The sequence below is a fragment of the Nannospalax galili genome, unplaced genomic scaffold, assembly GCF_000622305.1.
Source record: "Nannospalax galili isolate Female #2095 unplaced genomic scaffold, S.galili_v1.0 scaffold716, whole genome shotgun sequence".
Lineage (NCBI taxonomy): Eukaryota > Metazoa > Chordata > Mammalia > Rodentia > Spalacidae > Nannospalax > Nannospalax galili.
This window is the reverse complement of record NW_008339517.1, coordinates 3,828,366-3,841,798: the sequence shown is the minus strand read 5'-3', so window position 1 is coordinate 3,841,798 and position 13,433 is coordinate 3,828,366. Positions and strand designations below refer to the sequence as shown.

Genomic DNA, 13,433 nt, shown 5'->3' with positions numbered 1-13,433 from the left:
CAAAAGGGGCATAGGAGAAAATAAACACTTTGTAAAGCTTTATCTCTTTCCCTGTTGTACTATAGAAAAAGGAGACACATGTGAGTTCAATGTAAGCACATATTTAGAGCTGTAGAAAGAATTCAGTGCTTTTGAGTCATAAATTCATCAATAGCATCTACAAAACAAACCCAAACCATACCAAGCAAACAAACATTAAAGAACACAAATACATGCATATATACCAAACAAGGCATTTGTCTTTGCAGTATATACAACAAGGCAACATATTTAAAGAATTGCAAGTAGGTAATGTTGTTGAACACATACTAAAAGGAAACAGATAGTATGACTAGTTCATGGTTAATAGTACTAATTTTCCATTGTAAACTTCTTTTCATGATAACCTTATAATGGAATTTTTTAAATTTACCTTTAAAAATATGAAGTTGGAGTTACAAAGATGGTTCAGCAATTAAGAGCATTTGCTATTCATTCATAAGAACTTGAGTTTATATTACAGCAGGCACAGTACAAGCCATTCTGCGAATGCCCACATAAGCCTGTATTACCAGCTAGGAATGTGGGCATAGAACGGGCGATCTCTGAGGCCTTGATCTCTTTTAGCTTATCCAAGAAATACTCAAGTCTTAGATTCCTTTATAACAGTGGGCAGAGAAGGACACTCAACACCCTCTCTTTTACTACACACATGTAGAGGTGCTTTATGCACATATATACTCACATAGACACATGTACACACATAAAAAAACCAAAGTTTCAATTTGTTCCTAAAAACAAAAACAAAAAGGGAAATATCTTAGAGGTTCATATAAAGGCAGGTAGCAGTATAATGACCTGAATCTATTCTTCCGTCAACCAGGATATTATTGCTGTCAATGTACCTGTCTGAGTTTTCGAGATCTCAGCACCTGAGAAGTGGAGGAAAGATCCTGAAGGCTCACTGAGGATATATAAGAAATCAGTGCAGTTGCCCTGACCTGTGGTTATACAGGGTTCCACTGTCTCTGCTCTGCTTGAGATAAGTGTAGTAAATGAGAGACTTGCACATATCCTTCATTTAGATTTTAAGACATTATGAGCAGGGAGCAGGACTTTTAGCAGTCAGGAAAAACAGAGAAGGGTAACTGAGGACTTAAATCTCGTTTTCCATTTAAGGTTTTTCTTTCTCTAGTGTTTAAGTCATTATCAAACATGTTGTAGCCTTCAAGTTACTCAGTGAGAAAAAGCATTTTCTCTCCTCTTCTGACGAAAGTATTTCCTACTTGGTAGAAAAGTTATGCTCAAAAGCATTGCTTTGCAGGTTCTAAACCATGTTTGACTGAAGTCCTAATTTACTTTGTCACCACAGATGAGGTGGAGCAGCTCCTGTATTCCCTGATTTGCTATCATTCCTACAATGCAATAATGAACTTTTATTAGAATTCTGATGGTCACTTTCTTTCTCTCAATGCCTTGTCTTGAAAGATATTTGATGGAATCAAAGGCTCTGTTTAAAATGTATGATAATACAACTGTCTTATATAGAAAACATTATACCTAACAATAAACCATATTGAGAAATGTCTCTCAAAGATATCCCCGTTAGCAATTCTGTTCTGCATTGCCTCTTAGTTAATTGAATTCTAACTTAGATTCTTGAACTAAATAATAACTCTAAGTTGGCAAAGAGTGACTTAGAAATTATCACACTAGATTTGGGTAAAATGTATTTCAAAAAGCCTTATCTTTAATCAAAAAATTTTAACCCACCTCTCAGATATTATTTTGCAAAATCTTTCCAATTTCAGTCAGTTTGGTTTAAAGTTCCTCTGCTGCTCACCTCCTTATCACATATTCAGTTCACATCTTCTAATCTTATAAATTTCCATTGCCACCCTCATCCTCTATTCAATTATAAATTCTTGTTTTGCATTCCCCCCTTGACTGTAATTTACTGCTCATAGTTTACTTATACCCTTCTACTTGTAGAAGGCTCAAGAATTGTATTGATTAATCTCCACCAGCATATCTAAATTTGTCAAATCATTTTTTTTCTTTGTTTATCATCTAAAAATACGAGGTTGTTTATTTCAGTCAATCCCTGCAAAAGCAGCAGCTCATTGAACCGGTTAGAAGCAAATTCCCAAGTAACTCACACTTGGCAATATTCCATTACCTTTGATTATAAAGGGCAAAATTAATGGGCAATTCATGAGGCTATGTGACAGAGAGGTGACAGGAAGTCAGTATGACTCAAATGATAGACCCCAAGAAGTTGTTTACAAAAGGTGCTATTTCAGGCTTTGTTTCCATGTCCCTTCTCTATGAGAACAATCTGACTTTCACGGCCAGTACTGAGGGTCTTTTCCTTCCAGACCACGTTGTCCAATCTCTTGCATTTAGAAAATTAATCTTTAATGAATGCTAATCAAGATTCTAATCATAATATCTTTATACTTAATGTTTGTGTATCACATGAAAGGCAAACATTTTGAACCAGTCACGAAGGACATGAATAATTTCCTCTGAAGCTTATCTGATTAATTTCATTACTCTATAATATCTTTAAATTTTGAGCTGTTATTATTTCATTAGTTTAGATAAAAGTGAATCTTCAGTACTTGAATAAAGCACTTATGCTGGGAATTATAAGTTGTAATTTAAATTACATGCATTGATCTCATACAGATAGAGTAACATCTGTTGGATATTTACAGGATACAAGAAAATATTTTCTTCTTCCTCAAATTTATTTTTCTTTTTTCTTATTAATGTTGTTTTAATTCATTACAAATGTAAAATTCAGGAAGAAAGATTTTACTGGTTTGAATGGGGTCCCTGAGAAAAACATGTGTAGGACTCAATTCAGAAACTTGCCATTATCACACTGGGAATAAAGTTCCTTCCAGAAATTAGGACATTAGGATGTAGGATGAAATCATTCCAAATAATACACAATGCCTGAGATCTAATAATAAGTGTTCACAGTCTAAACTGTTAAACAAAGTGATGACTCTATATAATCTAATAGGTTTTTGGAGTTCAGTAGGAATGAGGAGAGTGAGATGATGATGATGATGATGATGATGATGATGACGACGACGATGACGCTGAGTATAGACTGCAAATTAATGGGGCTTGAAGGAAGGGACACGCAGGAGAAGGAGAAAGACCTCCTTTCACAAGGCATGTTCCAATCGTAGTAAAGCTACTCAGAATGTACGGACTCTGTAAAATAACTCTTTAAGGAGAATAAGAAGTAAATACAAATGACAAAAGCAAATCAAGAGTTGGACCTTGAACTCAGCTCAGCATTCATGCAGTATAGAAGAGCATCTTGCCACCTGAAAAGTCAATGACCCGGTATCAATTAAAGCACCCGTTAGTGTCCTTGAAAGAAGTGTGACTTGGGCCTAGTAGAAAGAGGAATCAAAGGATGCAGTTGCTAAAAGGGAAAAGTAGAAACGTTTTTAACCACATTGAAATGCCCATTGTTTCTTATATAATATTAAGATTGCCATCTGTGCCTACTGCATTAACATATCATTTTTAGTGCTGTGGGGACAGTGTAGGATTCCTTTAAATAATTTTGAAGGAAAAACACTCTAAAATACTAAATAAAGAGGAAAAGCTATGAAATGTTGCATACCATAAAAGTTTTTTTATAATTTATTTTTTTAGCTTTTATTTATTTATTTATTTATTTTTTGGTCTTTTTGAGACAGGGTCTCCCGGTAGCCCCAGCTGTCCTGGAACTCACTATGTAGACCAGGCTGGCCTTGAACTTGCACAGATCCATCTGCCTCTGCCTCCAGAGTGCTGGGATTAAAGGCGTGTGCCACCACACCCAAGAGTAGTTCATGCAGAACAGCTCAAATAGTCTTAATCATCTTTATACCCCTGTCCCCACTGGCAACCTGCCATACCCCACCCACAGGAGCCCATATATTCAGTCATCCTTGTTAAGGCCCATTGTGTTGTCAGTGCCCCCAGCCATTCCCCAGTTTGTCTGTCCACTGAGTCTAGTCAGCCTACCTGGAGTCCCTTGTTTCAGGAAGACCAGCTCTTCATCTAGCAGCAATCATTTGCCAACATTCCTTCAGATAAGACTGACATCTGCTGTTGATTTTCCCAGTTCTATGCTGGGTTGTAGTCTGCCTGAGTTTGCATGGGACTTGCAAGTCACCACTCATCAAAGAAGCTGATTTTGCAGCAAAAAAGTTTTTACAGTTTTGAAAGGTACATTTTGAATTTAGTTTGAATAATTACACAGCTTAAACTAAGAATAAAAGACATTTGTAGCATGCACATTATCTATTATATTTAAAATGTTTATACAGAGGAGAATAAAATATGATATTTGGAAAATTTCTTCTTATTCAGAATTTTCCAGCATTGTTGAGTGCTAGTTCCCTAAGTATATCTTGTTATTAATAACAACAAAAATGATCTTTATACTATGGGCACCTATGAAGATAAATATCATCTTGATTTGGAAGCCACAAGTGTGGAAAGACACACTAATTTAATGTTGAAAGTAAAGTCCAAATAGCTTATCGAGCTTTTCTAATACTCTTGATTTTTACCACCTGTCAAGTCTAAGAGAGAAGTACAATTTGTTTCAACTTTGGGTAAATTAATAGAGAAGAGAGGAAAAGGGTTGACACACAACTAGAATCTCAGTACTCAGAAGACTGAGGTAGAATGAGTTTTAAAAGTTCCATGCCATTCTAGGTTACAGTGAGACTGTATCTCAAATAAGCAAGCAAACAGAGAAAGAAAAGAATAAGAAATTGAAAATCTGGACCTTAATATAAATGATCATTTTATTAAAATATTAAGAAGAAAATCTCTGTGCCCATGCTTGTGTGTGAGATGTGTGCACGAGAAATCAGAAGGAAGACTGCAAATGCCACACTAATAGACTTGGACCACACAACTCGTCATTAAATGTGACTACATGGCTTACAATTCTATTCACTTCAGAATGAACAGAATGCTGCTTAAGGATAGGATTTCCTTTTTACATGTTTTAAGGTGCCAGACTTGCTATTCACTATTCTGCACATGCAGTTTATTTAGTCTGTGATGACCACTGGTTATTTATTAACAGAATCATTAGGTTAAATTCAAAAATGCATATTAGATGTTTCAAATTATTTATATCAAAAAGATATAAATAATCTTATTTATATCAAAAAGAACTATTTGTTTGGCTATGAAATGGAAAGAAGGAACATTATAGAAATAAATGAATGCCTAACAGTTCTTGCCATGGATGCAAGTGGAAATTAAATGATAATTAATGCTTTAAGGGGGCTTTTAGGGATAAAGTAGTGCCATAAAATTACAAAAGCTAAATAAATAATGCACATCTTCAGGGAGGATTTCAGATTATAACTAATATTCTGAGATTATTATGGTGATACAGTCCTTTAGATAGATTCAGTATGATGTTTAGATTCAAACACAAGTTAAATACAGCAAATATATAAACATTTGAAGACTTGGTAGTGATTAGTTCCCTAAAAAAAATGTCATCCATAGTTTGCAATAAAAATAGCTCATGTTGGAAAGGCCAAACCAGAATAAATTTCATGATATGATTATGTTGAATATTTTGCTCTAAATAAACATAAATGTCATAGGTAGTTTCAGCTGTCAACATGACAAAAAACTAGAGTCACATGGGAACAGGACATCTCAACTGAAAAATTTCTTAGGTCAGACTGGCCCTGTGGTCATGTCTATGAGGTGTTTTGTCTTCCTTTATTCTTCCTTTTTTTCTTTCTTTTCTTTCTTTCTTTCTTTCTTTCTTTCTTTCTTTCTTTCTTTCTTTCTTTCTTTCTTTCTTTCTTTCTCTCTTTCTTTCTTTCTTTCTTTCTTTTTCTTTTCTGAGACAGAGTTTCCCTGTAGCCCCAGCTGGCATGGAACTTGCTATATAGACCAGGCTGGCCTCAATCTCACAGAGATCAGCCAACCTCTGCCTCTAGAGTACTGAGATTAGAACTGTGTGCCACCATACCCAGCAAGGCAATTTCTGAATTGCTAATTGCTGTAGGATGACCCAGTCCATGCTGGGCAGTGCCATCCCTAGGCAAGTGAGGACATATAAGAAACATAGCTGAGGAACCAGGGGGAGCAATCTAGAAAGCAGCCTTCCTCCTTCGTCTCTGCTTCAGTTTCTGCTCCTAGGTTCCTTCCTTGAGCTCTTGCTCTGGCTTCCCCTGATTACAAACTGTATGTTATAAGATGAAATAAGCCCTTTCCTCCATGGCGTTTATTATAGCAGCAAGAAACAAACTAGAAAAACAACATGCATTTTACTTTTCATATCAACAGTTACAAAAGACAAAGGCTAGTATATGCTTGGACATGTGCCTGGTACTGTATGAGAACATTTATTTATTCTTCTGTAATATTTATAATAATTCCATAAATAAAATGTTAAATTCTGGATCTTCAATGTCCTCAGGAATAAAATGAATTTAAATCAGCTGTGAAGCAGACAAAATTATGTCCCTGAACTTTACTTATTACAAACACCATTCATATTTGTTACTTTGTAAGAAATTATATTATGTTCATGGTCAGGGTAGAAAGGATACAGAAACCATTAAGGCCAGATTCATTCTGTACTTAAATGCTTTGAAGAGTTTTGTTGTATGGATAGAACACAAAATGGCAATTCCTTGTCCTAGAGACCTGTGTTACACTGATTTTAAGACCAGCCAGTTCTGATTTCCAACCAGGTGTGGTACACATTCTTTTAATCCCAGCACTTTTGAGGCAGAGGCAAGCTCATCCGTTTTTGATCAAGGCCAGCCTGGTCTACTTCAAAGAGAGTCTTTATATTCTATGAAAACTAGAGAGGTACAGGCTTCTTCTATGAGAAAAGAGTGAATCAACTCATTAGAAATAAAACAGCAAAATAAAGGAGGCAAAAAATGAGAGGAGTTTAGCATTCTGTACCATTACTGATTTAGGAGCAATTCCATTAGGGTTCATTGGCTACTCTGCATTCCAATTTGAATGTTAGAGCATGCCATCCTAGTTAACTGATTTCAGATCTTGAGAGAGAGCTGATAAGATCACACAACAGTAAATCTGTAGCATGGCTTTGAAGTCACTTTTATATATAACAAAATAATGAGGATTTGAAAGTTTTAGATGTTTCTACTTGATCAATTGTCAAAAAGAGAGATTTGTTATTATCAAATGCAAGAGTGTTTGTTCATACTCAAAACAAAAACATGTATCCCTCCTCACTTGCTTATAAATATTCAGTGCCACAGAAACACAAATAAATAATTACCCTTCTCCAATGCATTCTGTATCTGTATAATTTACAACAAACCAAAGATTATCATATGACACAGAGTCAAAGGGTACTGTATTTATTATAAGTGAAAAAAAAACTATAAATGTTGCCTAACCCTACAGTGTATTTAAGAATCAACCTGATATTTTGTGTGTGTGTGTTCATATACATCCATACATGTATTTTTTAAAACATTAAAGTCTTTAGTAGTTAGGATTGCATATACAGTCCTCTACTATGGGAATTGACCTAGAAACATTAGAAGATTATTATCCATTTACAGAAAACAGCTATGAAAATGACAATAATAAAAAAACTTTAGGTGCTGATCTTATTTAAAAAATCCTAAGGTTGATTTTAGTGAAGCATACAATTTAAAAACTATAATATTCTTTATCTGAAATTTTATATCTCTTATAAATCTTAAGACCTTTTTTTTTCAGCGAGAGATTTGGTTCTGGCCTTGTGCTGCTCTTTTAGCACTCAGTCTTATGTATATATGCATAGAAAAATGAGCAATAGCTAAAAATGGGTTCTTCTCTATCCCTGATAAACATATAAATCTTGTAAACAGCAATTTTTTGTTTTTGTATTATGGATTTTATCAACAAAAAAAAGCTTGTTTCATCAAGGAAATCTCTTTTAGTTTTTCTTTTTTCCCACTTAGTGGTCTTTTTCAAGTTAAACCCCTGAAAATAAAAGGTATTTGGGATAATAATGTATGATTTTTTAAGTAGTTAAGTATTTACCATTTTTTCTTACTGAGTTGATGTCAGACTCCATAACCACCATGGTAAAAACATGTTTAAAAAAGTCCTAATGAAGGGAAATGGAAACAGACATAGAGAGGGAACGTTAAGTTGCACGTTAAAATGGACTGCCCTCAATTCTGACGCTATTTTTTCCTTCCCATAGGGAACCACAGTCAGATATCCCGAGTGCCTGTTGCTATTAAAGTGCTGGATGTCAATGACAACGCCCCTGAGTTCGCATCCGAATATGAGGCATTTTTATGTGAAAATGGAAAACCCGGCCAAGTAAATATCTCCATGTTGTTAATGCTGAATATGTTTGTATACAATTGTCTCATATTTAATTAACCTGCATTATAGTGTGCATTTGCATCATTTATGATCTTCAAAATCACAGGCATGAAACTCATCCAAATGGGAACACAAGGGAATATTTTTCTTTCTCAGCTGTTAATTATCTTCCTATTTATGACCAAATTAGCTCATAAAAGTGGAATGATCTGCTGTACCTTGAACCCAAAGCCAAATCGTTGTCTTAAAATACATTGTGACATGAATTATGGCTGAGGATTGTCTTAGGGTACAGAAACTTGAATTTTAACCTTCAAAGGACAGGAAGCAAGTGAACAGCTCTGGGGAAACAGAATGTATTATCCTATACAAAAATAGGAAGTACTCCTAACAGTGGCCATGAGGATCAGTAAATTATAGGAAGTTGTAGCAAGTGAGCACTGAAATCTGTGCAAATGTACATATATTTAGATAAGCATAAGTTGGACAGCATGTTTTGGACATTAGCATAAAGTTTGTAATAATTATGTAGTGATATGATTCATGTAGCCTAGATAGGAAAGGAGAGAACAGGAAAGAAAGAAAAAACAAAGCATAAAGATAAAAAGTGTAAAGACATAATAACGGTGAAGAAAGAAGGAAAGAAGGGGACCAGGTGGTAAGAGGAGAGGGCTGGAAGACAGAGGAAGGGAGGGACTGAGGGAGGTGTATGGGGAGGGAAGAGGGGGAAGGAAATGAGGGAGAGTTCAAAAAGTTAAGAACAAAAAGAAAACCTTGAAAAGACTATACTCTGAATGTCAAAATGAACTAGCCTATGTAAAGTTCTACAAAATCATAAATGTAATAGATTTATTTTCATGAGGTGCAAAAGTACTGTATGTTTAAGAAATTTATCATTTTTCAACTTCCTAATTTATTTCTGGATGGTGACATTTTAATTTAAATAAACAGCAGCTGACAGCATATGACACTGGAGTTGTTAATGCAACTATTCTTGTGCCTCACGTGGGTGTAAGGAATTAAACTTACTATTTGCCAAGAACTTACCTGACAAGAGTCAGATTTTTTTTACCCAAAGGAAGGAATAACACTGCAGCTCTATTCTATTACTGAACATTACAAAAGACGAACAGGTTACCTATCTTTACAACAGTGGGCAAATTCCTCTAGACTTCCCATAGCTGAAGGCTTAGCTTTTTTGACACCTACCAAATAAGAAACACACCCCATATACATCATAGCTAAAATTCTAATAATATGGTTTAGTATTCAAATTCCTAGGCATTGCGTTCCTACCAAAACACTCAGTGTTAGCAGCTCTTATTTTCATACACACAAAAATTTCATATTAAATAACTAGTCATTTCATTATAATTAGCATATATATGTATATACACATCATACCTTTCAACCATCTTCATTTACGATTCTTATGGGTAAAATAAGCCATGTATGTGTGTGTGTGTGTGTGTGTGTGTGTGTGTATGTCTCTGTGTGTGTGTGTGTGTGCACGCCAATACCAAAATACAGCAATATCATTTAAACAGGCTGGTGGACTTGGTAGACAGAGAGAGTTTGATCAAAATATAGCATGCCTACTTCAAGGATATGGTTGTTACATGGACCAGAAAATTGCTGGGATAATACAGGAAATCACAGATATATTCTGGATGGTTTTTATAACTTAGAAACACACTAGAATTTAAATAAAACTCCATTGCTCCTGCAGAACTCATCACACCATTTCAGAGAGTCAATGGCATTGACATTTCACACACTGGATATCGGGCTTCTCTAGTGATATTGACAAGTGTGCTGCCTGGATCTCTAGGAATCTGGAGTTTTACCCTGTGGACTTTGACTGTTTGGAAGGTTTTAATGATTTTTTTCAGCAATTCTTCTTATCTCTAGAAAAATGCATTGTTTTCTCACCTATTCTATGCAAGATCAAAATAAAAAGTTGATTCTTTGTTTTATGAGTTTTGCAAGTTGCAGTTAATGCTTTACTCCATGAACAAATGGTCCCCTAATGGTGTGTTTTCAGCATGGTTAGTAGACTTAAATTTCTATGAAGGGGTCTATCTTGGTTTTTCATTGCTATAGGGGGACGTATACTGACTAGATGAGGCATATACTATTATTGAAACAACTTTTCTGAACTCTTTGAACCCAATAAGATAGAATTTATGATGAGTTCTTTATATAATTCTTAGATCCTTATTAATGATCACATATTTATTATACTTAATGTTTTCCCATATTTATATTTATTTTCAATACTATAACGGACGCACTTACAAGCTTGAAGCACACATATTTCTTTTTCTTCTTTATTTTTTTCAAAATTTATTTATTTGTTTTCTGATGTGTATGCATCTTTGCCTGCATGTATATCAGTGGACCTTTGTCTTTCAGTGTCCACAGAGGCCAGAAAAAGTTTTGGATTCCTTAGAACTGGAGTTATGGATAGTTGTCAGCACCATGTGGGTGCTGGGAAGTACACCGAGGTCTTTTACAAGAGCAGCCAATGCTCTTTACTGCCGAGCCATCTCTCCAGCCCCTTTTATTATTTAGACAATGCCTCAGTAAGAAGCATGGGCTGGCCTTGAACTCAGAGTGTTGCCCATGCTGGCTTCCATCTCTTCCCCCTTTCTCCTCCAGCCTCCCCAGTGCCTGGATTACATGCACTCACTACTATCCTCAGCTAAAATATATTTTTAGTAATCTCACAGTATCACAGACATTTTTAATGCACTTTGGAATTACAATATTCATTTAATGACACTATCATGAAAAATAAGCATAAGAACTGAAGTATCACTAAATTGATAGTTATCTTAGTATTTTCAATAGTTAATGAAGGACTGGAATGGTATTCAAGTGTCGTGTTTGCCTGGAATGCGTGTATTCAGGATAAACTCACAGAGAAGATCTTTCAGAGGTGCTTCATCTTAAAGTCTCTAGCAATAATCCAGAGATAACCCTTAAGACACCCCAGACTGCAGTGTATATGTAAAGTGTTTTTTAAATATATCACAAAGCAAAGTCTAGTATCGACACAAACACAGAGAATCTAATACCAACTGCTCCTTTCAACAGAATCTGGTTCATTCAAACACAACCAGTATCTGAAAAAATGGAAAAGAGAGAGGCTCCCTTGTCTATTATGGGGATTCTGGGTAATCCCCTCCTATTCGTGATAAATCTGGCATAACTATGCTTTGTAAGTAGAATAGTAAGTCACACCTGTTTCTATGCCCTTCTAAGTCCTGTAGCAAAAAATGGTGTTCCCTCAAGACTGTACCAATCATTGTCATAGAAAGGTAGAGGTCACAGTCCAAGACACAAAATCAACCCAAATACCCTTTCATTAGAATCCTTTTAAATGATTCTGTAATTAAACATTAATGCGGTAGTTTTGCATTGCTATTCACTTCTGTTTGAACAAAATATCTAATAGGAATAGGTAAGTTATCTTAAGTTGCATAATATCAGGAGGTATATATCTAAGTCAGTCTAAGTGTAATATGTTCACGTACCAATTACTTGGCTCTCAGTATAAATGGATAAAAAGGCACACTTCATTTAAACCTTCCTAATGCCTCAGGCTAAAATGGGAAAATGTGTTGCATTTTTTGAAAATATATGCCTGGTAGTTCGAACTGATTGAGTGAATGTTTACTGTCAGTAGATGGTCAGAGCACCAGCTATTTTTCAGGGCTTGGCTAATCATGAGAAATACAGTAACATACAGCACATATAAACCAGACTTCTGTCATCATAGAATTTTTTCTGGTACTTGTGTATTTAATTTAGGAATGAGAGATTTCAAGAAATTATTTCAAATCCTCTGGACAGAAATGACACTGAAAGGATGTGGGGAGATGATGCTGTCTCACAGAAGTCTTCAAATGTAGAAAACTTCCAAAGGAGGAGAAATCATCAATGTAAAAAGGAGACAGCTGGTAAACCAGATTCTATCTGAAGACAATGGGGATCTGGCTGGAGTGGTAGAGGAACAGGAAACAAATGTGCAGACATTGTGTCTTCCTTCAGTATGCTTGACAAGGGCGCATTAAAACCCAGACACGGATAAGCAATGTAGACTAGTGACCAGAGCTGACTAGAAACTTCCCGAAATCTGTTCTCATTGTACTTTTTAAAGAGGATATTGTTGAGATTTTGTTTCAGATACTGCTCTCTCTCTCTCTCTCTCTCTCTCTCTCTCTCTTTGGTATACACAAATCTGCAGCAACTTGTTCCCAGTGGTTCCACACCCCAGGACTAAAATATTACTCATTTTATATGTGAGTCAGCATCCCCTCTATTTGGAAGTTACTTAACTAGCAGACAGCTTGAGATTTTTAGTCCTTCATGAAACAATGTTTCCTCCATGTATGAAGGAATCTAATAGGCTATAATTTGAATTTCATCACATCTATGCTAAGAACTGCTGTATAGTGTCCAGCGTTCTGTCTGAGTTACAATAGAAACAAAACAAAATGAAAACAAATTGGTTCACCTTTATGAATCTCATCTTTTTACCTTGGACCAAAATTGTAGCAATGTAACCTTTATTATAGACTGTAGCAGCTCACTAAAATATGGCTACCTATACCTCGGCATGATCTAGAGCATACTCTGAATATAAAGGGTAGTACACAACTTTGTAATTATGTTTTAATACCTTTCATTTAGCATTGAAAGTATTTCAAAAGTAAATTTCCAAAACATTACCATGGAAACACTTGCTTTACTCTCAGACACACTAACCTCTTTGGATAAAACTTTGCTCATTTATTTATTGAACAATATTTACTATGCACTATGAGATTCTATCATCTAGGACAACAATATGAAAGGGTAAGATGTCTTCTCACAAAGCTTAATGAGGAAGGTATTATAACCAGGGCAGAGCGAATACTTGATGTAATTCAAAAATTTGAAAGTTGGGTGAAAGCAAACTAAGCAGACGTCAGAGGACAAAGAAAGGGCAGGGATCTAAAATTATTTCAGAGGAGTTGTTAATTACATTTCATTGAACTTTTATGAATTTCATATAATATAGTTTGAAGGTGTTTAGCTCT

General features: G+C 35.2%; 1 protein-coding gene across 7 annotated transcripts in view; it reads left to right on the top strand.

Annotated features, from left to right (window-relative positions):
- The window catches only part of Cdh8 (cadherin 8), a 380,999-nt gene that overhangs the window by 288,832 nt on the left and 78,734 nt on the right, over positions 1–13,433 (top strand). For all 7 annotated transcript variants that reach the window (XM_008834248.3, XM_029564091.1, XM_017798462.1 and 4 more), the window contains exon 9: positions 8,219–8,340. In XM_008834248.3, the coding sequence (XP_008832470.1) occupies positions 8,219–8,340 (122 nt within the window). The remainder of the gene's footprint in view (positions 1–8,218; positions 8,341–13,433) is intronic.